The 25296-nt window shown below is 53.2% G+C and overlaps 1 protein-coding gene across 1 annotated transcript in view; it reads left to right on the forward strand.

Moving 5' to 3' along the window:
* The first annotated feature begins 4816 nt into the window (after positions 1 to 4816).
* TRIM62 (tripartite motif containing 62) overlaps positions 4817 to 25296 on the forward strand; it is a 30280-nt gene continuing 9800 nt past the window's right edge. Inside the window, exons 1-5 of the mRNA XM_045548347.1 lie at positions 4817 to 4865; positions 5385 to 5818; positions 18840 to 18935; positions 23217 to 23473; positions 24325 to 24440. Coding sequence (XP_045404303.1) covers positions 5411 to 5818; positions 18840 to 18935; positions 23217 to 23473; positions 24325 to 24440 — 877 coding nt within the window. The 5' untranslated portion in view covers positions 4817 to 4865; positions 5385 to 5410. The remainder of the gene's footprint in view (positions 4866 to 5384; positions 5819 to 18839; positions 18936 to 23216; positions 23474 to 24324; positions 24441 to 25296) is intronic.

Below are 25296 nucleotides of genomic sequence, written 5' to 3' on the forward strand. Positions count from 1 at the left end.
AAGTCTGGGGGCTGTTGTGAGGATCAAATAAAATAATGAACATGAAGCACCCAGCACAGGGGAGCTCCCTAAACAATGTTTGTTCCCCTGCCCTCTGCCTTCAAGTGGGCTTGAGTGAATATAACCTAGATGGAAAGGGATGTGGGTGTTGGTACTTTGTATCGGCCAATACTGGTACAACTGGGTTTTTTTTGGTTTTTTTTTTTGAGACAGGGTCTTGCTTTGTCACCGCAGCTGGTGTGCAGTTACACAATCATAGCTCCCTGCAGCCTTGAACTTCTGGGATCAGGTGATCTTCTTGCCTCAGCCTCCTGAGTAGCTGGGTCTACAAGTATGTGCCAGCATGCCTGGCTAATTTTTAAGTTTTTTGTAGAGACACAGTCTCACTATGTTGCCTAGGCTGGTCTTAAACTCCTGGCCTCAGGCAATCCTCCTGACTTAGCCTCCCAAAGTGCTGGTATTACAAGTGTGAGCCACTGCACCTGGCCTGTTACAACAATTCTAAATATGGTTGACTATGATTATTCAGAGTAGTTATTATGTCCTATAAAGTCACTGCAAAAACTGAATTAGCAAATACTGAATCATTGCCTCTAGAGAAAATACAACGTCAGGTTCCTGTGAGTCTCTGGACACATTTTCAACAATTGATCAATATACAACCTTGTTTTATATGTGTTTCTGTGTAAAGACACCTAACTATACACACATACACACACACACACACACACACACGTAGTTGATTCATTAACATTGAATCATGGCCAATGGTACAGTAACTCACGTGTGAACGAAACTTATCTAACACACATATTTTCTCCCTAAGGCACATTATAGCCTCCTTGCACTTAGGAACACTAGATAGCACTTCAGCACAATGCTTGGGGGTCTTTTTAAATAGCAAAATCACCAACAGAAAGCACAAAAGTAAGAAAAATGTGGCCCTAAATAGGTCACTAAAAGGATACTTGTTTACACTATTAGAGCTGAAACAGGAAGGCAGAGTGTCACCTTGTTCAACCTCAGCTGGGAACATACATGTGGGCAACTCAAAATCTTCACCTCTCTGTGTAAACATATGTCCACAATAACTGCAGACGTACCTCAAGTATTGCTTTGAGGGTTACAAATAAATTTTAGAAGGAGGTAAATTTGCAAATATGGAATCCAGGAATAATGAGGATCGACTGTATCTTTATTTTTTCTGATTGCAAAATTAATATAATAAACACAGCTATCTGAAGTAAAAGTTAATGTCCCCCCATAATCCCACCCCATAGATGAACACAGTTGGAATTGCTACCTAGTTCTACAGAACTTATGTTATACAAATGATGCCTACGTACATGTGGAAGTCTGTGCGTGCCTGTGTCTGTGTGTGTTTGGGTCTTTCTTTCTTTCTCTTTCACTCAACAATAGTTCTTGGATAGCTTTCCAAAAAAAATTCCTAAATGTTATTTTTTAGAATATGAATGGAAGCAGGTGGCATACACTGCAGTCAGAATCTCTAAGTCTCAGTTTACACCCCTCAACTGCATCAGGTGGGAAAACAGATGCAGAGAGAACAATGACTTACCAAACTTAAATATAACCAACAGTTTTTTTTTTTTTTGAGACAGAGTCTCACTTTGTTGCCCGGGCTAGAGTGAGTGCCGTGGCGTCAGCCTAGCTCACAGCAACCTCAAACTCCTGGGCTTAAGTGATCCTACTGCCTCAGCCTCCCGAGTAGCTGGGACTACAGGCATGCGCCACCATGCCCGGCTAATTTTTTCTATATATATTTTTAGTTGTCCAGATAATTTTTTTTTATTTCTATTTTTAGTAGAGACGGGGTCTCGCTCAGGCTGGTCTCGAATTCCTGACCTCGAGCGATTCACCCGCCTCGGCCTCCCAGAGGGCTAGGATTACAGGCGTGAGCCACCATGCCCGGCCTAACCAACAGTTTTTGTGTTCTGTATCTTAACTGAGATGCAGTAAGGTCAGGGGAAGAACAGCTCTAAGGGTGAAAAAACTAAAAAGTGGAAAATATTGTGAAAGATAAAAGAGACCGTGACTTTCAGCCAGAGAAAACCATATTCAATACCCTTTGGAGGTGATTGGAGCTAGATATTGAGAGGAATTTATCTACTGAAAGGATTTAGACAATAGCATAAAAGTACCAGAACCTCTTCCAAAAACAACTGTTAAATAGCATGAGGAAGACTAAGCTGCTGCAACAAAGAGACCAAAATTACAATGGTTTATAGAAAGTAAGTTTATTTCTCATTCTCTAGACCACGCTGGTGGGTGGCTCTACTCCGTGTGTCATTCAGGAACCCAGGTTCCTTCCATATCTTTGCTCTGTCAGCCCTTCTGAAGCATTATTAAAGCTGGGTCCCTGGCACACCTGTGTTCCAACTCAAGGAAAGAGGAAATGGAGCATGGAAGAGCAAAAGCCCAATGCCTTAAGGTCTATTTCTATTTTCTTACTATGGAAAGAACTTAGTCACAGAGCCTCACTCAGCTGCAAGAGCACCTGGGATGTGCAGTCTCTAGTGACCAGCCATTCTTCCAACTGCTATTCTATTACTATAGAACAGGAGGATGGATTTTGGTGGACATCTAGCAATTTCCACCACATCTCCTTTTTCTGAGCTTCAATATGTTCCTCTATAACATAATATATACTAGTTAAGATTGCTTTGAGATTCATATCCAATAATACACATGAGAGTGCTTAGTAAACCCTACTGTGCCAGTAGGACGTTCTCATTGTGTTTTCCTCCAGACCACCAGCTCCTGGGGAGCAAGCAGCATAGTTTATTCCATCCCTTCACACAGGCCTGCCCAGAGTCAATATCAGCAAATACATGTTGAATAATAAAGCCACTGTTTCATTTGTCATCAAGCCTTCTTTTGTTTCATTTCAAATGCTTCAATAATTTACACTCTGCCCTGTTTTTGCCTCCAAAATTGGGGTGCATGTCAATGTATCAGCTGGGATTCTTTGGGTTGTCAGGCGACAGTACACTACTCTTATATTAAACTTGCTTAGGCAGTAGGATGAACCATCTCACGTGTCCTAAAGCCCAGGCTGTTTGTCAGAGTAAAAGCTGCTCTTCCCTAGGACTCTCTTGATCCCTCCCTACCTCATGTATTGGCAGTATCTTCAGACTGGGAGCAAGATGGCTACTGCAATTTCAAGCATTGCCACCAAACATATCCCAGAAAAAGGAGCAAACTATTTATGAAAGTAAAGAGATGGTTCCAGAAGACCCCTCTCTGCCATAGGCTTCCCTCTGGTTTTTCAAGCCAGAGGTTCCCCAAATCATCATTGGCAAGAGGAATTCAACCACTGGGATAGATATAGACCAAACAGGACTTACTCCTGGAGGTGGGCTGGGGTCACCCTTTCCATGGTCACACAGGGAAGGGAGACACATAAACAAAATCAGGGCTCTGATCACAAGGGCAAGTCGAGGAATGGCTGTTGCATGAGCAACCAATATTTTTCTGGCAGTGATGCACACACTGGGCCAGGTGAGGGTGTGATAGAGGACACATTAAAAGCAAAGAACTAAACTTAGAGCTGTTTCTTAAATTGTATGTCAGTAAAGTTTAACTCCAGTGAAAACATTTCTGGAGGGTGCAAAAACTGGGGAGCCACCCTCAAAGCCTCCTCTCCCTCACCCCCATATCCATCACCAAATTTCATAATGTCTGTGCTTGTAATACCCTGGCCTTCTCTCCTTACCCACTGTCATTGCCTCAGTTCAGGTCTTGCCTCCTGCAGGCACAATGGCAACAGCCACCTCATTGGTGCCCAGTCTTTCCTTCCTCCTGCAATCCACATCTTTGCTGCTATCACTCAGCTACACACCTTTATTGTGTACTGAGCACCGTGCTTATGCAGAAGTCCCCTCCTGGACATTGGAAAGGGTTCTTCACCTTGCTGATGGTATAACATAACAAGCATCTCTGAGACTTACTGAAAACCAAATCGGACCAGCTCATTCCCCTGCTTGAAAGCCCAACACCTTCAAGAAATTCTTTACTATGACGCTCATCCCCCTCCACCTCATCCAAGCCCCTTCCGCACCATGCCCACAACCGTACAGAATTACTTGCACTCCCCTCAATGTGCCCAGCCCTTTCACGCCTCTGTGCTTTTGCACATGCTCCCCCCTCTGCCTAGAAATCCCTTATCCCCTCTCCATCTGGCACACAAGGCAAGGTCTCTTATTACCTTCTCTCTCCCTCCCTCTCCTGCTCTACGCCCCCCTTACACATGCACACACACAAATACAGCACTCCAGAAATATGTGCCGAATGGAGGGAACCCCCTGGGTCATACTTCTCCCCCAAGCTCTCCTTAAGTAAGGGACGAGGAAATGGGACCCTAGGGTTTAGGAGCGCGAGGTCCTTGAACGTGCTCTAAGCAAGCAGGGCATTTCTCTGTGCAATAATTGTATTCTATGCCGATTACACGACATATTCTTATTTGTTTTAATACAAAATATTATTTTTCCTAAACCTTCAAATTGATGATCCAGATAGATGGTCCTAGTTTATTCGTTGTCCTTTCAAATTATCTGCTGTTCCCTCTCTGTCCCGCCGCGGGGATCCTAAGCAAGACCTGGATGCTGTTCGGAGACCGGGAGAAACAGCTGGGTTTCGCTTCCCCGGGAGCAGGAGAACGGTGGGGGCGGGGCGGGGGTCAATAGGCTGGAGGCCCCGCCCCACCCCCCGCCCGCTGCGGGGGCGGAGTCGCTTGGGTCCCGCCTAGGGGGCGGGGAGGGACCCACAGCCGCCGGCAGCTCGGATTCGGCTGGTTCCGGGTTGAGAGGCTGAGCTGGACCCGAGCTGTGGCTGCTGAACCCGCCAGGGTAAGGGGCCGCGCCGGGCCAGGGTTGGAGCGGGGATCGGCAGCTGAGCGCGCTGGCACCCCGCCTCTTCTCTGCCGGGCACAGCTGCGGTGCGGCTTGGCCTGGCTTCGCCCTCCCCCAGAATTCCCCATCCCAGCTTCTCCCCCTCCCCCCCACCGCCCCCATCCCGGGATTTCGACCCCCTCAGGGCCTCCGGCCCCTCTGGATCCCCCTCTCCCAGCTCCCATCCCTTCGGACTGTCCCGCCCCCTAGAACCTCCTAGCCTGGAGCCCCTAGCCTCCGGCACCCATCGCTCTGGGTTACCCGTCACCTCGAGACTGCCCTCCTGAGCTCTCATCCCGGGTAACTGCTATCCTGCGCCCCTTCCTCTCATTACCTTTCCTCTCATTACCCTCCTCCCTGCAGCACCCCATTCCTTCTCCGCTAGCTCCGATCCTGCCTGTGCGGGCCTCGTCCCCTCGCCCGTGGCTCGGTGCTGCCCCCGACAGCGCCGCGCTCTCAGCCGCCCCTGCCTCGCAGGCCCCCTCTCCGCCGCCCCTGGCGCCATGGCGTGCAGCCTCAAGGACGAGCTGCTCTGCTCCATCTGCCTGAGCATCTACCAGGACCCCGTGAGCCTGGGTTGCGAGCACTACTTCTGCCGCCGCTGCATCACCGAGCACTGGGTGCGGCAGGAGGCTCAGGGCGCCCGCGACTGCCCCGAGTGCCGGCGCACGTTCGCCGAGCCCGCGCTCGCGCCCAGCCTCAAGCTGGCCAACATCGTGGAGCGCTACAGCGCCTTCCCGCTGGACGCCATCCTCAGCGCGCGCCGCGCCGCGCGACCCTGCCAGGCGCACGACAAGGTCAAGCTCTTCTGCCTCACGGACCGCGCGCTGCTCTGCTTCTTCTGCGACGAGCCCGCGCTGCACGAGCAGCACCAGGTCACCGGCATCGACGATGCCTTCGAGGAGCTGCAGGTGTGCTGCCGGGCCGGCCCGGGGCGGGGGCGGGGACGGCGGGGGGTGGGGTCAGGGCTGGACCGCGGGCAGGGCCCAGTCAGAACCGGCACGGGGCGGGGCGCCGGCAGGGTCAGGGCCCTATCAGAATTAATATGGGGCGGGGACGGGGCGGGGCCGCGCCGAGGGGCGGGGTCTTGGGCGGGGCCTCGGGCGGTGCGTACCCGGCGGTGTCTGAGATAGACCTGGCGCGGGGGCCGCTCTGTGGCTGGGGAGAGGGCGAGGGTGGGGCTGGGACGGCAGGGACTAGGGAGAGCAGAACCGGACCAGGTACTGGGCTGGGGCAGGGTTGTGAATGGAGCCCAGTCAGAGGTGGGCAAAGGCCGGGCCACTGTCAGGGGGCGGCGCCGCCAGGATGGGTTTGTGCTGAACCGAGTAGCTGAGCTCCAGCCGGCTGGGGGACCCCCGATGGGGCGGGGCCTCGATCAGCTATGCTTCAGGACCTAGGGGGAGTACGGGGCTAGACTGTGCTGGGCAGATGAAAATTAAGGGAAGAGTCTAAATTAGGGTAGCAAACTGCTGAGAGGGCCTGTTAGGATGCCAAGGGTTAGGCCAAGGTGTATGAGGGGTTGAGGCTGGGACCAAGTCCGGATACTGTAAAGACCATTTTGGATTTAAACCAGAGTAGGGGCCAGGTTGAGAGTGGCGCCAGGAGTTGAAGATTCAAGATTTGGAGAATAAGTCCCAGAAGTGAGGTGATTCAAGAAGGGGGGGGTAGACCTCTAGGAGTCTCCAGGGGCTTTTGATGACCTCCTTGGCTCTGTCACCCACGTCAGGACCTTTGAAGACTAAGTGAAACAATACACGTAAAGAAACCTGAGCATGGTTGCTCTAATTGGTCTCCCTTAAACCGTCTCCTCTTCACTGACAAACTCCTACTCAACTCACAAAGCCCTGCTCAAATGCCTCTCTGAAGACTTCCCCAAGTTCCACTGGCCAAAAAAATAGCATTAGAGCTTCAATTCCCCAAATGCCCTGTATTAATAAGTATGATGTTTTAAAAAGTGTTCGAAGAGTAGCTATATTTAGGAAATTTAGGAAATATGGTATATTTCCTACATGGGCCCCTTTGGAGGATTTTCCGTGTGCGTTTGCATATTAAAGCCTTGGAGAAATTTTATAGCAAAGAAATCCATTTAACTGTGTTTAATAATATGGTTCCCAAGATTATTTAGGTCTAGAATCCTTTTCTTAAGCTAAACCATTTAAATCCAGCAGCCCCACATTCCTGGCCTTGGGATACCAGCCTAGCACACACTTCTCCAAGGCCAGGGATAGTCTCTTATTTCTCTTATCTATGGCCCCAAAGCCTGGCAGAAGGCCTGGCCCACAGTACACACCAGTAAAGGCTGAATGAATGAAAGACTAACTCAAGCCTAAGCTGGCCCAGACTGTGGAGGGTTCAGAAGCAGAAGGTTTTGGGCTAAACATTTTATGAAAATGGAGTGGGATAACTTGGGAGATAATGAGTCCTCTGGCCCTCAAAATATTTAAGCAGGAGCTAAATAACTACTTCTACCTGTATTGGGGGGGTCCCAACCCCTCCATATGTGAGCCCCTGTGAGTTGACCTGCACCCAGCAGTTGCCCATGGGCCCCAGGAGAAATAGCCCATGTTCACCATTGCCCCCTCCCCATCTCTTTCATCCTGAAAACATGACTGACCCTCTTCCTGTCCAGCTGTCTGAGGATGGAGGCCCCATCAGAGGGTGAGTAAGGCCCTGGGCCTCTGGGAGCTTGCATGTGGCCGGCATTGGCCCTCCACCCCCAGAGCCCTCTGTGCTAGGCACTGCTGGTGTCCCCATCTCCCCGTCTGTGAAGTCACATGAACAGGGAGGAGGAGCGAACCTTTGACAGGACTGGGTACCAGTTGTGAGAGTTTGAAGGGACTGTCGGAAAGCATCTATCCAACTTCTTCATTAGATAGATGTGGAAACTGAGGTCTGGAGAGGTGATGTGACTTACCCAAAGCCACACTGGCAGACAGTGAGAGGGCCACAGCTGGAAGGCACAGCCTGAGCCAGATCCCTCCCTGTCACTCACCCTCTCTCCACCCTGACTTTCTAGCCTCGGCTTCAGAGCCTTTGTTCTTCCTGCAAACCAGGAAATCTGAATTATTGTACTTTGAGCTTTTACACTCCATTCTGTGACCAGGGGAATGTAGGAGAAATTCAACATATATTTTCCACAAACATTATTGAACCACTTTCATTTTTGGGTGAAAAGAAAAACAGGACTGCCACTTGTTTACTCTGTAGCATACTGTCCTGGGTCAGACCCACTTGGGTTCCAAACCTGTGTTAGGCACTATCTGTGTACCTTGGCGAGTCACTTCATATAAACTTTGATGCTCAGTCTGTGAAATGGGGTCAGGATGCTTCCTTCCTACCAGGAATTGCATGAGGCTAACCTGGGATGAACCTGCTATTTGAGGTCCTGGACACACAGTAAGGGCTGAAACCGTATGCATTCCCATCCTTTCTCCTACTTGTCAGAGCTCATGTGCCCAGATGGGTGAATGCCCAGCCTCGCCTCTCTGTCCTGAGAAGGAAGGCCTTGCTTTGGTGTTACCCATGGGCTTGGCAAGGTGGTGGCAGAGAAACCCGCCACCCACCTGGAGAGGATGTGCTCCTGGGTGAGGTTCAAGCCACCTTCCATCCCCCCCTGCCTCTCCCTCCTTGTGGGAAAGTGGGCTCGTTAGCTATTTATGCCCTGGGCACGAGGCTGAGCCCACCCCTCACAGCCCCTCCTCCCCCAGCAGCTGGTGGCTGCTGGACCTCCCCTGGGGAATTACTGACTCAGAGCTGGCAGGGCCTTGGAGATCATCTGGTGTAGCGTTCACTTGACAGATGGGGAAATAGTGGAGGGGAGGGAGGGAGGGGACTTGCCTAAGGCCTCAAAGCCAGAGGAGGCCGGGCCTGCGCTCAGCCTGAGTCCCCTGACACCCTACCTAGCAGTTGGCCTGGAGCTTTTACATTTATTATAAATCCCTGAGGCAGAGAGCAGAAAGATCAAAAGCTCTGGCTCTGTACTCAGGTAGCTCCAATCCTGGCTCTACCATTTACTGGACATGTGACCTTAGGAAAGTTACTTACTTACCATCTCTGAGCCTTGGGTCTTTCATTGATAGCGTGGAAGTAATGAGTTTAGGATTAAACAAGATGTTGTTTACGAGAATGTAGTACTGCACTTGGCACATAGGAACACTCAACAACAAATGACAGCTATAGTGTGTTACATCATGCTCGGCACTGTTGACATTTGGTGCTGGATAATTGTTTGTTGTGCAGGGCTGGCCTATGCACTGTAGGAAGTTTAGCAGCATCCCTGGCCTCTACCTACTAAATACCAGTAGCAAACACCACCGCCCCCCTCCCCCAGTTATGACAACCAAAAATGTCTCTAAACATTGACAAATGCCTCCGGGGGTGAAAATCACCGATGACTGAGAACCCTTACCTAGAGAAATCCTACCAACTTTCAAATCCTATTCAACTCCTCTGTGAAGCCTTCCCCAACCTGCCAAGCAGAATTGCTTTGTACTCCAGATTCCATTTCAGAGGTCAGATTTGTGTCCTTGGTCATGTCATTTCACGTCTCTAAGCTTCCAAGTGCTCTTCTATAACATGGGATAATAGGACATTCCTGGGAAGATGTTGTAAGGGTTAGGGATACTCTATCAGATGCACCTACCACTGTGCCTGGCACAATAGGCACGAAATGTTTAGGTATATTTATTTATTCGGGTTACAAAATTAACACAAGAAGCAGACCTGTATAACGTAAAAGCTAAATCCCCCCATAATCCTACCCCATGGATAAACATGGCTGGAATCACTATATACTTCTAAAGAATTTTTACGTAAGGTGCATATGCGCATGACTGTGTGTGTGTGTGTGTGTGTGTGTGTGTGTGTTGGTGTCTTCCTCCCCCAACCCCCACTGCTGAGTGCCTGGACCACTGAGCAAAGGGGAGCGAGGGGACCCCATCTCCAAAGAGTTTGGGGCTTCTCAGCCAAAACTCATTGATCCTTAGCTCAATGCCTGGGTCTATGCTAAGAGCTTTTCTTGTATTACCTCGTTCAGTTTTTGTAGCATCCTGTCAGGCAGGTACTATTATTTATTCCATTTACAGATGAAGAAACAGAGGCTGGAGGAATTAAGTGACTTGTTTAGTCACCAAGCTGGTAAATGGCAGGGCCTGATTTTGAAGCCAGTCTGACTGGACCACATGCAGCCCCTGAGCACTGGGTAACTGTCTCCCGCCCACCCTGCCTGTCTTTGTTTTGAGAGCACTGGGCACAGGGCTAGGCTTGGGACGAGGTCTGTCCATGCCAGCTGACACCCTGAGGGCAGGTGGCTGGCCTGTCATCGTGGTCAGGCGTGTCATCCGGCTCTCTGGCCATCTCAGGATCCTAACCCCCAGAGAGGGGATCCAGTTCAGTCTCAGCCACCCCCTCCGTGACTCCTGGGAGCGTTGGAGCCTTTCCCAAGGCCTCCTTCACACCAGCAAAGACAGCAGTGGATCAGCCTTGGACGGGAGCCCTGGCAAGCGGGGTGTGGGGATCCAGAGACGCCACCTAAGGAGAGAGCAGGGATAGGGGACTGGGTTCAAATCTTGGCTCTGGCTTCTTCCAGCAGAGGGGAAGGCATTGCCTTCTCTGTGCCCTGGTACCCAGTCTGGGAAGTGGAAGAGCGAGCAGGGCTGCCCACCTCATGTGTAAGGAGGGAGAGAGTCACTGCCTATCTGAGGAAATGGCAGATGTGAAGGCACTTTATGTCGAACCGTGGACAGCAGGGTTATCTGTGGCCTGGGGAAGCAGCCTCTGCTGTTACTTTTCCCAGGAGAGGGCAGGATTTATGTGCAAATAGCAGCCTCTGCGGGGGCGAGGCTGGCTGCGGGTCAAACCCGGGGCTGGCTGCTGGCATGTCCACTTCCCTTGTCATAGGGGCACTGGGACACTTTGGTGTAGCACAGGCCACAGTGTAGAAACTCAGGACTGAGGTTGGGAGCCCCAAGATGTTTATTTTATAGAAAAAAAAAAGATCTGGTAGGGACTGCTGACGACAGAATGATGACTCTAAAAATAATAGCCAAAGTTTGGGGGCACAAAGTAAGTTATTGGGCACTTACCACATGCCAGGTGCTGTATTATGGGCATTTAACCCTCACAGGAGCCCTTTCTCTTTTCCGTACTCCCTGGATGGAACTGGGATCAGCACCATTCCACAGATGAAGACATTGTAGCTGAGAGATTCAGGAACTTTCCCAAGGTCACACTGCAAGTAGGAAGAAGAGCTGGGATCCAAACTGGTCTTTCTGACTCAGAATTCACCCTCCTTTCCATGCTCTAACTGTCTCAGGTCCATCCAAATGCGGAGGGACCTCAGAAACCATCTGGCCAACCCTCTCCTCACATTACGGTTGGGAAACCGGCTTGCCAAAAGTTAGACCAGAGCTCAGCCCTCCTGACTCAGTCCAGTGGTGTTTTCACAGCATCATTTACCTTCCCGTCCTTGACCTCTGCTTGGACACTCAGGGTGGATATGGAGGGTTTGGGGGTGGGTTCCTTCCTGGATTCAGAGATTCATTCAGTCATTTCTTTGGTCTATACTCCTGCTGTGGCTACCGAGGGCCAGCCCCGTGTGAGCCCAGGAAAGACCCACATGAGACCTGGCCCTGCCATGGTCCTGGGAAACAGGCCGTACACTGGCAGGTTGCTGTCACTGAGGCTTGCCCTGTTGAGCTGAGTCCTGAAGGACGTGCTGAGTGCTTCAGGCCAGGGAGCAGAGGAGAAGACATGGTTATGAGCAGTGGGAATAAAAACGTGTGCAGCCTCCATGGCCTGGTGCAGACTATGCCAGGAACAGGGTTCAGTGCTTGGGTAGGCAGGCACTCGCTCTCTCTTGCTCTCTCTCTCTCATTTATTCCTGCTAGCATCCCTATGAGGTGGGTCTTATTGCCCCATTTTACCAACAAGGAAACTGAGGTTCAGAATCTATGCCTAAGATCACAGAGCCACTAAGCATCAGTGAAGCTGGAACTTGAACTCAGGTTATCTGAGTCTGACCGGGGACAGGCATGGGCGTGAATACACATTCAGGTGGTTTGTTGTGGCTGGAGGGGAGGGTAAGGGGCTGGGAGGTAACAGTGGGAAAGTGAGGCTGGGCCAGCTCAGGAAGGGCCTCGAACGCTCATGCATGCACACACACACACACACACACACACACACGCATGCACGCACGTGTGCACCCTGGGAGCTTGGGCTTGATCCTGAAGATGCTGGGAGTCCAGAAGGGTTTGAGCAGACGAGTGGTCAGATCTGCTGAGTCAGATGGACCGGGCACCCCGGGGCAGTGTGAAGGGTGGGCTGTTGGGAGAGGCTGGAGGCAGGGAGTAGCCAGGGGTTGCCAGAGACTGTGGGGCTCAGAAGTGCACAGTGAGGGTTGGGGCTCAAAGATACAGAAGAATTTGGGGCTGTCGGGAGGAGGAGGAGCATCTGGGTTCTAAGCATAGACGCAGGATTGAGGGAAGGGCAAGTTCAGTTTGCCATGCCAAGATTTTGGGCATCCTTGGGCCAGAGGGGGAAAGAGAGGGCAGTACTGGGTGTGGAGAAGAGGAGAGGCTTGAGCACCTACTGGGTGCCAGCAGCACACTGGGCCCTGGCCTAGGTGCCATCTCATTTAGCCCTCACCACAACCCTGTGAAGGGGCTCTTATCCCCCTTTTACGATAAAGCTCATGGAGGGGGCCCTAAGAGGGGAAGAAGTGATTTGCCCAAGGTCATGGAGTCAGAATTTGAACTCAGGCTTCTCTGACTCCAGAGTTTGTCTCCATCAGGATAAGAAGGGTCCCTGAAGCCAGAATGAAGGTGGCTTTCCACAGCAGCGTTGTCCCCTGGGCTGGGAAGAGGGGTAACCTCGAAGGAGGGGAAGTCTGGCCTTGGGGTCCTGGCCTCTTCAAGGCAACAGGAACCCCAGAGCCTGGCAGCTGATGTATCTGCATCCTTGTATGCTCAGGGCCGCACCAGCCCTGACTCCTTTCAGCAGTAGGGGCAGAGGGTTGTGGCTCTGCCCTCTGAGGTGTGTCCTCCCCAGTCCCGTCATCCTGCCTTGCCCCGGCTCTGATGGGGCCCTGCAGAGTTCAGTTCTCCCATGCTGACATTCAAGGCCTCCTCCGACACCCACCCCTGCCCCAGCTAGCCCCGACTGGCCTTTCCAGCTTGTGACCCCACCCACCTGTCACATGCCTGGCTGCGGCCATCCCCGACTGCCCCCACTTCCTGCACACACCAGGTGTGCCTCTGCCTGACTAGTTCTCCCCACCTGCAATGCCCTGGCCGCCCCTGGAGACTCGCAGGAGCCCTGCCCATCCTCTTCCCTGGCGCTTCCGTCAGAAATAAACTCTGTCCTTGAAGCTGCCCGGTTCTGAGTCCCTATTTCACGAATAATTACTATGGTGATAATGACAACAACTAAGGTGGATTGAGCTCACCCTGTGCATCATGTCAGGTCATGAATAAAGTCATTTAATCCTCACAGCAGCCCTATGGGGCAAGTGCTGTTGTAGCCTCACTTTACAGATTGGAAACTGAGGCAGAGAGAGGGTGTCACAAACACAGCCAGGTGGTGACAGCGGCACTGGATCCTAGGCAGGCCCTCCATGTTTATCCTGTTCTCCCTTGTATTCTGCCTATTTGAGTCTCTGCCCCTTTGACTAACTGCAAACTCTTCGAGGGCAAGGACTGTGTCTACAGCCCCGGAGTGGCCAGCACAAGGCCTGACCCTCAGGGAGTGCTCAGAAATCATTGCTGTGTTGAACTGAACAGGAGGCAGAGAGGTGTTTGGAGTCACTGAGAGCCTCACCTCCGCCGCTTACTAGCTGTGTGACCTTAGGCAAGCTGCCTAACCTCTCTGAGCCTCAGTCTCTCCCTGTGAGATGGAGGCAATAAAGACACTATCTTGTGGATTGCTGTGAGAATGAGGTGACCAGATGCCTGGGACATTCAAACCCAAACCACACCCAGCCCCTCTGGTCCTGAGCCTCTGCCGTCATCAGTGTCCTTCCTCGGGGTTAGCTCTGTTACTTGGGAGTTTATCAACGGGTTCCTGTTTCCTGTCTGACCTCTCTCTGCTGGGAATAAAATTTCCAGTTTGTTCTCCTCCGTCAAGCGGTGTGGCTGTGGGCCAGCAGGTCCCTTTCCTTGGGCCTGTGTTCCCTATTCTGGCAATTCAAGGGCTTGGACCAGATGGTCCCTCTGGCCCTGTCTTGCTCTGGCCATCTGAGGAGGTGGAGGCAGGGGACACCTGGACATAGTGAGGGGTGAGGACCTGAAGAAGTGACTAGGGAGCCTCACATAGGACGTGGTGACCACTCCATCTCCCAAGCACCCAGTGTGTGCCAGGCTCTGTGCCCTGCGAGGCCAAACCTAACCCTGGGAGGGACGATTACCCCCACTCACAGACGAGAGACTGGGCATGGAGAGGCTAGGTGACATCACAGGGTCACACAGCTAGTGGGTGGCAGAGCCAGCCTGTCTGACCCCAGGCCTGGAAGGAGACAAGTGTGGAGGGGGAATGACACAGAGCTCAGGCCGCCTCCCAAGTCCTGCCTTGTGAGTTCTAGGGTTTGGTTTGCCTAAGTTAGCTGTTCCCTCGGACTCTGCACCTAGCCCACCTAGGGGGAGCTGCGTGCCCGGGGCCCTGTCTCCCCTCCACCCTTTCAGAGGTGAGCTCTGACACAGCCCAGCCTCTTCTCTGGGCACGGTCATCCCACAAACTCTTACAGAGGCTGCTGTGCCCGGCCCTGCCCTCAGTACTGAGAGTGTGAAACTCTCCCTCACTGTCCCTGCCCTCAAGGGCCCACAGTCTAGCAGGGGAGACTGACAGATAAACCTTGCAATTAAAATGCAGTGTGTGTCACCAGGGTGCAAGTGTGGGGCACTGTGCACACAGAGGAGTATCTGATGACAGCGTGGGGAGTTTGGGATATGGATTCCCAGTGGAGGTGACATTCGATCTGGGTCTTAAGAGATGCGTAGGAGTCCAACAAGTGGGGAAGAACGTGTGGGTGAGCATTCTGGCCAGAGGGCACAGCACAAGCAGAGGCCCGGAGGAGAGCGCTGCAAGATGCTTAGAGCAGTGCCGTCCACCAGAACTCTCTGGGGTAATGCAGAGTTCTGCATCTGCCCTGTCCGACACAGTAGCCACTAGGCGCATGTGGCTATCAAGCACTTGAAATGTGGCCAGTGCAACCAAGGAGCTGAATTTTCAATTTTATTTAATTTTAATTAATTGTAATTTAAATATCCATATGTGACTGATGGCTCCCGTATTAGTACAAGTCTGGACACAGAGCCTGGCACACACTGGATGCTCGGGAGATGGAGCGGTCACCGTGTCCCATGTGAGGCTCCCCAGTCACTTCTTTAGGTCCTCACCCCTCACTATGTCCAGGCATCCCCCACCCTGGCCTCCTCAGGCAGGACTGGAGGGGAAGCTTGGGGCCAGTGGTGAAGAGCCTTGAATGCCGCCCTAAGGTTGTGTGCCTTTCTTCCTGGACAACGTGGAAATCCTGCAGGCAGGGTGTGAGGGGCGGAGCCTTTGCTCTTTAGAATGCTCACTGCAGCTGCCATGTGGGGCACTAGGAGCAGCAGGAGAGCACAGAGGCTTGCGGGGAGGAGGGAGCCTGGGGCCGCAGTCCAGAAAAGAAGTGATGAACCAGGGGCAGTGGGTGTAGAGAGGAGAGAAAAAATTCCAGAGCAAACCTGATGACTGGGCGGGCTGGTTTGGGGGCAGTGGGCGTCCAGGATGACTCCCAGGTTTCTGGCTTGGATGGCAGTGGGGGGTTGGGGGTGCACTTCACCAAGACGGGAAACATGGGAGGAGAAGCAGATTTGGGGTCCCCTAACACTACCCCAGTATTCACTGTGATATAAGTGTCTGTGTCTCTGTCTCCCCAACTCATGTGCACCTTGTGGCATCACGGGTTGGAACTTGTCCCTCATCCCTCTCCCCATGCCTGACAGCACACCACGCAGGGCCCAGCACATGTTTGTGGAATGGGCCAGTAAGTGTTCCGTTGCTCCCAGGGTCCAGGAGGAAGGAGCAAGCTAGCTGTTCTTGTTCTCTGACTCCAAAATCAGAGAGGAATTTTTCCAAGTCCCTTGGGTGCCCTGAGCAATGTGAGGAACGTGGCCTCCAGGGCAATTTCTCAGAAGCGCTGAAGAGCTGCCTGGGTGGCTGGGTCCTATGTAGAGCCACAGGGACCACCAAGGGGGAGAATTCTAGCACTGGCCCATCTCCTCAAACATCTGCATCTCAGCCACACTGTGTCCCAAGCTGCACGGCCCCAGGCCTGTCGGGAGGACGTGAGGAGTGATTCTTCTGCACTTGTAGGCAAAGAGATTCATCTGCTGCAAGGACTCAGCGGCACGTGAATCCATTAGGAATGACTTTCAGCTGTCAGTAACATCTGACTAAAGTAGCTGAAATTAGATGGGGGTGCGTTTCTCTCCCATGTAAAGCAAGTCTATAGGAAAGGACGCCAGGCGGGATGCGCTAGAGCCGGCGGCACCAGCTCAGAGAGCTGACTGCGCACATTTCTTCCCAACTCTGTGTCCGGTTACCTTATAGTAAGAGCTTGAAATCTACCTTGCATTTACACCACGTAAATTGGCAATTGACACTTATAGGGGCTTTTTTCCCCTCCAGAGAGCCATCTTCCTAGCATGTCACTGAGTCTAGTGAAGGTGTGGCAGCCCCACAGTCATCTGGGACCCAGGTTCCTCTGCCTTCTGCTCTTCTGGTTTCAGCTTGTGCCTTCCGTCTTCACAGTTGTTTCATGGCCTGAGGTGGCTGCTGGAGTTCCAGCCATTGTGTCTGTGCAACTCTCTACTCGCAAAACAAGCTGCTCCCATTTTTCTATCTTCCGCTGTTTTCATGGCTGGCTCTTCTCATCCTTCAGCTGTCATCTCTGGTGTCACCTCCTCAGAGAAGCCTTCCCTGACCACCCTACTGAAAGCCCCTACCCCCCCCAATCCCACACTGCTTTATTTTCTCTAGGGCACACACCATATTGGTAATTATCTCACTCTTTTATTATTTTCCTTGTTTGTTGTCTGTTTTCCCCACTAGACTAGTCCCTATGGGCAGGGACTGTGTCCATCTTGGTCTCTGCTGTATCCCAGTGCCTCAATAATGCCCGTACGTAGTAACTGCTCAATAAATATTTGTTCACTGACTAAGCAATAGTAAGCCAAGATAATTTTGTTTTCTGCATTCTTCCCTTAGCATGTCATCATGCCTATTTTCCCATGTTGTTACCTGGTCTGTCAAATTAATTGAACTAGACATTTTCTGAGGACCCTCCCTGGTCTGACCAGCTGAGTGAGTGGGAGGAAGGGGAATGTGAACAGGTAAGTCAGCCTCCCGGGCACCACTCACAGCCCTGGCTGACTGAGGAACTCAGAGGCTATTTCCAGGAAATTAATGCACATGGCAGGCTTCTTGCTTCCTTGAGCCCCGTCTCAGTGCCAGGCTGGGTGCCAGGCATAAGAGAGGGAGCAGTGAGGGCTGCCCTGGAAGACTCATAGGCTAATATGGGGATGGAAGAGGGACAGACAGGAGAACTAGCTGTGATCCCATGGGCTAGATTCCCCGTAAGTGCCGGCAGTTGGGCCCTGTGCTGGGAGCACCCACCTCCACCTCCCATTGGTCATCTGCCGGGGCCCTGTTCTAGACACTGGGGATACAGCCGGGAACACGCCAGACAAGATTCCTGCCCTCGTGAAACTCACATGCTAGGGAGGGAGACTCGCCATAACTACAGGCCCGTAAGCGAGTCAGGTCATTTCCGACAGCGGAAGGTGCTATGAAGATCATGAACCACGGTGTGTGACAGGGTGTAAGGAGGTGCCGCTGTACCTGGGGTGCTCAGGCAAGACTCTTCAGGGAAGTGGCATCTGAGCTGATGAGCTAATGATACAAAGGCGTCGCTGTGAGAAACTCTTGAGAGTGGAGGGTGCCAGCCGGAGGAGATGGCAAGTGCAAAGTCTTAAGGCTGGAACAAGCTCAGCATGGTGGAGGGACAGGGAGAAGGCCACTCCGGCTGGGTGGGAGTGAGGGGGGAGGATGCAGGAGACAGAGGTGGGCCTAGGGTGAGGGAGGCCGAGATTGAAGCAGGTGCCGAAAACTCAGTAGTAGAGATGAGTAGTATTTGATGCAATATTTCTTAAATCAAAATTAATGCAAAAAATCCGTGATGAATAAAATATGAAAATTTTATCAAGATCACTAGCGGTGCCCTGCGAAACCATACTGGAACCTGAGACAAAGGGAAAAACCAATCAGTATACTGATCCTGCTTTTATGTAAAATGTTGTTCACCAGGGCTGTCACCGTCGTATCGCCTGGCGTCATGATGGTCTCCAGAGCCAGGCTTTACCCTTCCGTGCATAGCTGTGTGCTTTGGGGCCAGTTCCTTGACCTCCCTGTACCTTTCTCTCCATCGGAAAGTGGGGATAATAATAGTGCCTCCCTTAGGGTGACTAAGAGGCTCCAATTAATTCACGCGAGCAGAGCGCTCCAGCACGTTGGCGGTTATCTGCAGCGATGGACTGGGTACAGTCTCAGATGGCATCGGAGGATTCTAAGCAGGGAGCCAGCGGCCAAGTGGGGGCCGGTAGGGGGTGTATGTGGAGGGTGATGGTGACAGGGAGACCGGAAGCTCCTGGGATGACCAGAGAGGAGGCTGTTGCGAAGATCCAGATGAAAGATGGGCACCGGCCCTGGGGGTACTTAGGAGACAGACCCTACAGGACTCGGTGGTGGCTGCAGTGTGACGGGAGGCAAGCGCTGGGGGGCGGGGGACAGAGGCAGGATAACCCCCGCCCCCCGCAGCAGTCAGGGCCAGGCTCCTCGTCACCACGGGATGCCTGGGCCAGGTGTGGCCCGCGCCCCATCCCGGCGCCGTGTGTGTTTCAGAGGGAGCTGAAGGAGCAGCTTCAGGCCCTTCAGGACAGCGAGCGGGAGCACACGGAGGCGCTGCAGCTGCTCAAGCGACAGCTGGCGGAGACCAAGGTGAGGCTGGCCCGGGCGCGGGGGCGGGGCCGGCACGGATGGGGCGGGGCTTCGAGGGACCAGACCTGGCATGAGGGCGCAGGGCGGGGCCCAGGGTGGGGCTTCCGTGAAGGTAAACAGGCCGGGATCCACCCCAAGGGGACTGAAGGCAAGGATTTGGGTGGTGCCTGGGTTCAGGATGGGGCCATTTCTCCCTTCCCACTTTGTGTGGAAGTTAGGGTGGGACCAGAGACTCTCCAAAAACCCCTGGCGTCCTAAAGGGCTGGGAGAATGTACCCCGTCTCTTTTTCCCTAACGCCCCTTGTCAGAGGAGCCAACCCTGAGCATGTCCCATCGAAGCCCTTCTGACAGTTTGTGGCCCAGCCCTGGTATCATCACCACTTAGGCCTAGGCCATGACAATAGGGCCAGACCCTGCCATCGTTGACCTGAGAGGAAGGAAGGAGTGGCTTCTGTCGCCGCTAACCCACTGTGTGACTTTGGGTAAACTGCACACTTTCCTGGGCCCCTAGTCTTCCCGTCTTTACAGTGGGGACTGCCAGGCCCCACCCGGAACTTCAGGGCTGGCAGGAGTGTGCAGAGTCCACGCTGCACAGAGCAACTCTGTGCACGGCAAAGTCCAGGGCGACTCCACGCTGGCTCCACTGTCCGCAGGAGCTGGAGCAGAGCCTTAGGAATGCTCGGGGCTCCGGAGGTCATGCTGGGGCCTGGAGAGGCCACTGGAAACCCAGATCTGTGCCCCAGCTTGGCCACCAACCCGCTGTGGGGTCTCAGGAAGGTCATGACAAACATTTCTTCATAGAACATTCCAGAGTGCCTCTGGGCAGGACCCTCAGTGGGCGGCAAATGAGAAACAGTCACAGGACTCTGGCTTAATTGCTTCCCACAGCCTCAGTTTCCCCCTCCGCCTGGTGACTCTGTACCTCTCGGGTGATCAGAAGCAAATGGAAGCCTCTGTGTGGATGACAGGGGAATATTAGGGTCTGTTTCTCCTCCCCAGAAGCATTCTCTTCTCTCTCCACCCCCCATTGTTTTTCTCCACTGACCTCTTCCTCCCCCGCTTTCCTGTCCATCTGTCTGCCTCTGGGGGGTCCTGTGGGGCCACTTCCCCCTCCAGTTCCCCCAGCCCGGCTTCCTGTCTGGACTGGGGTGTTTATACAAGAAATGCCTATGGATGCTTTGGAGGTCATATTTCACCTGGTGCCTGACTCGGCTTTCTTGCGGCGCCTGCCCCTCCGATGGCCCGGCCTGAGGGCATTTCTGATCTCCCTCCTCGGGCCCTGTGTTTTCCTTGGTCAGCCCTGGTGAGGCATTCTTGGCAGGGTCTTTTTCTGAAAGGGCCCCAGCTCCTCCAGGCCCCAGGGTGTTCCAAGAGATGCGGTGGGCTGGGATGGGGGCTGCTTCCCCAGCCACGGCACCGAAGGGAGGTGGGCTCTGCCCTAGAAAGAACTAGAATAAACGGGCCACAGCAGTGGAGCAGAACCTTTCTTTGTGCCGAGGGCTGTGTTTCCCCATCATTGTCTAGCCGAACCCTACAGAATGTCACCTCCACGACAGCAGGACTCCCCAAAACCTGGCACAGTGTATGGTACACAATAAGTGCTTGTAGAACAAATGAATGAAAAGAAAAAAAAATCCTTTGGGAAAGGAAGTGTTGTTATCCCAATTTTATCAGCATGGAAACTGAGGCACCGAGAGGTCGAAGGACCAGCCTGAAGCCCCACAGCTAGTAAGTGGCAAATTGGGAGCTTAATATTCAGTTCTGTCAGAGCCCAGTGCATGTTTCAGCCTCGTGCTGGGATGTCCCCTGGAATATTCTCAGCAAGACAATGGCTTTGTGGTCAGCAAGCCAGGTAGGTCAGCAGGGCCCATTGGGAGTGTGCTTTGAGGCTCCTGGGATGGCTGTCCCTCTGATGTTCCACTTCTGAGCTGCCCTCTCCTGCCTCTCCCTCGTTCCCTACCCATCCTCTCTTGTCCTGGAGACACCGGACCCCCAGCCTGGACAGACGATGGAGCCTGCCCTCAGCTCTGTGCAGCAATCTTGGGCCAGGCCCTGGGACAGGCATCAGGGTGCAGGGCTGCGGAAGATGTCATTCCTACTCATCAGGCAGGGAAACATAAAATGTGGGAGAGTGTATTAAGAGTGTTTACAAAAGGCTCTGGGAACATCTAACTGCCCGGAAAAGTTAAAGAAGGAATCTCAGAAGAGGTGTTAATGGCTTTCAAGCTAGGTCTTGCAGGATGAGTAGGAGTTTGCGAGTTGAATAAAGGGTTTGGGTGAGGGGTCATTCTAGGCAGGTGGAATTGTGATGCAGTGGCACTAGGGAGGTAAGTTAGAATCATATTGAAAAAGGCTTTGAATGCCCAGCTGAGGCATTATCGTTTTACAGTCATCAAGGAGCCGAGGAAGGTTCCTAAACACGGATTGGCGGTGATCCAGCTTGCACTTTAGAAGGGTCACTCTGGCGGTGAGTTTGTTGGCAAAGACAGTTGATTTGTGGACTGAGTTGGAGGGACCTGTGGGACCCTAGGGGGACATGTTGGGGAGACAGTTGGAAAAATGGGTGTGGCGCTCAGGAGTCATGCAAGGCCCTCTGTGCAGCCTTGGCAGCCATCCTCAAGCAGTGGGAGTTGAAGATGGGGGAAGTGTGAAGGGTAAGAATAGGAGGAGCTGGCCTGGATGAGCCCCGAGGGACATGGGTGGCAGCGAGGCGGCAGGTGCAGAGATGGGACAAAAAGCAGAACTTTCAGTGAGTAGAGGGTGGCCAGTGGGCCATGCTGCTGCAGAGTGGTCTGGCTGGAACCAGAGGGGTGGCCATGGGGCCTGGGGGCCTTTGTAGGGCAGCTCCAGGTGGCGTGGGGAGGACAGACCCGTCTTCCCCATCAACAATGTGCCATTGCAGGAACCTCAGCCCTCCCCAGCTGAGGGGCTCGGGGAGGCCACCACAGCCTCTCCTCCACCCCCTCTTTGTCTGCCTGGCGTCCTGGGTGGGCATGCGCAGGGAGGCTGGCCCGCTGCCAGCAGTTCTTCCTGCAGGCCAGCAGCCGTGTCGGGGAGGGAACAGGCCCTAATTGAGCCTTTGTCAAGCCTCCCACAGAGCCCTGGGCACTGAACACAGTGGGGTTTCTGACTCCATGAACTCCCAGCCAGAATCCCACAAAGTGAAATTGCAGAGGCCGGCCCCACACGCTGCTGCAGCCTGGCCATGCTGCTGCACCCGGTGTCATCCTGACTGTCATCTTTACTGACACTGTTCCCTCTGCCTGTTCCCCCACCCCCAACTGACATCCTGCCCATCCCTCAGGCCCCAGCTCAGGAGCTATCTCTCAACAACTTCTAGAACATGCCTGCTAGAGTCGAACTCTTCAATCACCAGGCTCTTTCTCTGCCCTTCCGACTGTGTCACACATTTTATGAACATCGCCTATTTCGTCTTCACCACAATCCTGCAATGTCATCTTTGTTACCCCTTTCACAGATAAGAAAACTAAGGTTCATGGCTCTTACGCAAGTGAGTTTCCACAGCTAGAGACCCACAGCTAGAGTCTTTCCCCAGGCTGAGGGGCACCCAACCTGTGCCCTTCCCCACTCCACCCCTTCTAGGGCCTCACAGTCCATTGGGGACAAAGAGAATCATACAAGTCCACACTGACCTCCTCTGATCATGGCCCTAACACCATGTTCCTTAACCAGAGAGTCTTAGGGGTGACAGGACAGGGTAAGCGACCACCAAGTTTTGCCTAGCACGTTGCAGTTCATAAAGGTTTTTGACATCTGTGATCTCCTTGTCATCTTCCCTGGAGCCTCATGAATGATTTTTTTTAAATAAAGACTGAATTCAGCATCTTCTCCTGCCCCTACCCCTCACCCCAGCTTCCCCATCCCTCCTACCCCTGAGCCAGAAATCTGGGCATCCTCCTCAGCTCTTTTCTCCCTGCACCTCTGTAGCCAGTCAGCTGCCAGGCCAAAGAGGCTGCCCTCTAGATGTCTTTCAAACCGTGTCGCTCCCCATCGCGGCTGCTCCTCTGATTCAAGCCTCACCAGTCTCTCCTGGACCGTTTGTTCAGCCTGCTAAGAGACCTCATAGAACTATGTGCTGTCCCTGGCTGTGCCAGTCCCTCCAGACCCCCCGGTGCCTGTGCACGTGCCATTCCCCCACCATGTGTGCCCTTTCCCACCCTTTCCCCTCTGCGTGTCAAGGCTCTCAGTGTCCTCCTCTCACCCAGGGAGCACCCCATCAGCACCTTCCCCCCATAACCCCTGACGACTGTCCCCCCACAGTCTTCCACCAAGAGCCTGCGGACCACCATTGGCGAGGCCTTCGAGCGGCTGCACCGGCTGCTGCGCGAGCGGCAGAAGGCCATGCTGGAGGAGCTGGAGGCGGACACAGCCCGCACGCTGACCGACATCGAGCAGAAAGTCCAGCGCTACAGCCAGCAGCTGCGCAAGGTGCAGGAGGGGGCCCAGATCCTGCAGGAGCGGCTGGCTGAAACCGACCGGCACACCTTCCTGGCGGGGGTGGCCTCACTGTCCGAGCGGTGAGTGCTACCTGCCGGGGATCTTCCCCGGGTGGGTGTCCCCTCCCTGACCTTGCGGGGTGGTGGGAGCGGAGGCAGGTGGAGTCATTAGCAGAGAAGCCATTGGTTCAAACCTTCATCAAACATTTATGGGATGTCTGCTGTGTGCCAGAGCCTGGGCTAACGGCTTCGTGTATTTATATGTCATATATCATGTATATTACAGATCGTAAGTAATATTTAATAATATTTACAATCATGTAATATATTGTATATATTATAAATGTACGGTATATATTATTTATAATGTTGATATCACATGTTATTATATATATAAAAGCTTTATGTCACTGTAACCCTCTCAGTCCCTTGAGGGTAGTGACCACTGTCATCCCCATTTCACACATGCAGAAACTGAGACTCAGAAATGCTAGATCAGTTGGCCAAGGCCCCTCATCTGGTAAGTGGCGGGGCCAGGATTCAAGCCCAGGCTCTGTGGCCCCAAGGCCTCCCTTAGTAAGAATAACACTCAGTCATTGGTTTGTTGGTGATCCACGCTGACTGCTAACATCGTGAGTTTGGTGTTGACCTTAAGCCAAGCACTGTGCCAAGCTCTCTCTGTACATTATGCCACGTAATCCTCACAAGAAGCCCAGAAAGCTGGAGCTAGCGTAGCATTCGAAAGACGAGAAAACCGAGGGTCATGGCTAGAGAGGTCAGAGGTGGTGCAAGCAGGCACTTGAATCTGAGTCCCGCAGACTTCTCACTCATAACCTTGCCCTGTGTCAGCTGCCCTGAAGGTGACTCAAGGCCCAGGGCATGGGGCAGGAATCCAGTCCCCGGTGCAGCCCCCTCTCCTGCTCTCCTTCCAGGCTCAAGGGGAAAATCCATGAGACCAACCTCACCTACGAAGACTTCCCGACTTCCAAGTACACAGGCCCCCTGCAGTACACCATCTGGAAGTCCCTGTTCCAGGACATCCACCCAGGTAAGGCATGGATGGCCACGGGCCAGAGCTACGTGAGGCATGGCCCGGCCCAGCCCGGCCCCCTGCCCTAAACACAGCAGGGGCAGCGCGGGGAAGTGAGCAGAGTGCCTTGCTGAGCACCTGCTGTGTTCTGGGGTCTGTGCTGGGCACCTGCCCTGTCACTCAGCTCAGTGCATCCTCATAAAACTCCATGAGGTAAGTTCCATTACTATACCCACTCTTCAGATGAGGAGACTGAGGCCCAGGTGCTCCACGGACTCATTCTCCATATACAGTATATATAAGCACCTACCTTACACCAGGCACTATTCTGGGTGCTGGAGATACAGCAGGGAGCAAAACAGACAAAAAATCCCTGCCCTCATGGATCTTACATCCTCGGGTGTGAGAAAGAAAGTAAATAAAAGTAAACAAGTAAAGTCCATAGTGTATTAGATACTGAGACAGGATAAGGAAGGCAGCCAGGGGAGGTTGAGGTAGGACAGAGATTGAGATGGGGATCCAGTACGAAGGCCTCACTGAGAAGGAGGGTGCACCAGGTAGGTACCTGAGGTAAGAGTGTCCTGGCATGGCAACAGCATGTGCAAAGGCCCTGAGGCAGGAGCGTGTCTGGCATGTTTAAGGACCAGCAGGGAGGCCAGCGTGCCTGGAGTGGAAGGAGTGAGAAGGAAAGTGAGGGGAGGAGGTCAGAGGGGCAGCAGTGGCCAGACCGTAAGGGCCTGTAGGCTGTTGTGGGAACTTTGGATTTTATGCTGAGCGAGATGAGAGCCATTGGAGGGCTGGGGCAGTGAAATCACAGGAGCCGGCTTGGGTTTTTAGGGGCTCCCTCAGGCTAGTGGGCTGAGAATAGACTGAA

Source organism: Lemur catta, chromosome 3 (genome assembly GCF_020740605.2).
Source record: "Lemur catta isolate mLemCat1 chromosome 3, mLemCat1.pri, whole genome shotgun sequence".
Taxonomy (NCBI): domain Eukaryota; kingdom Metazoa; phylum Chordata; class Mammalia; order Primates; family Lemuridae; genus Lemur; species Lemur catta.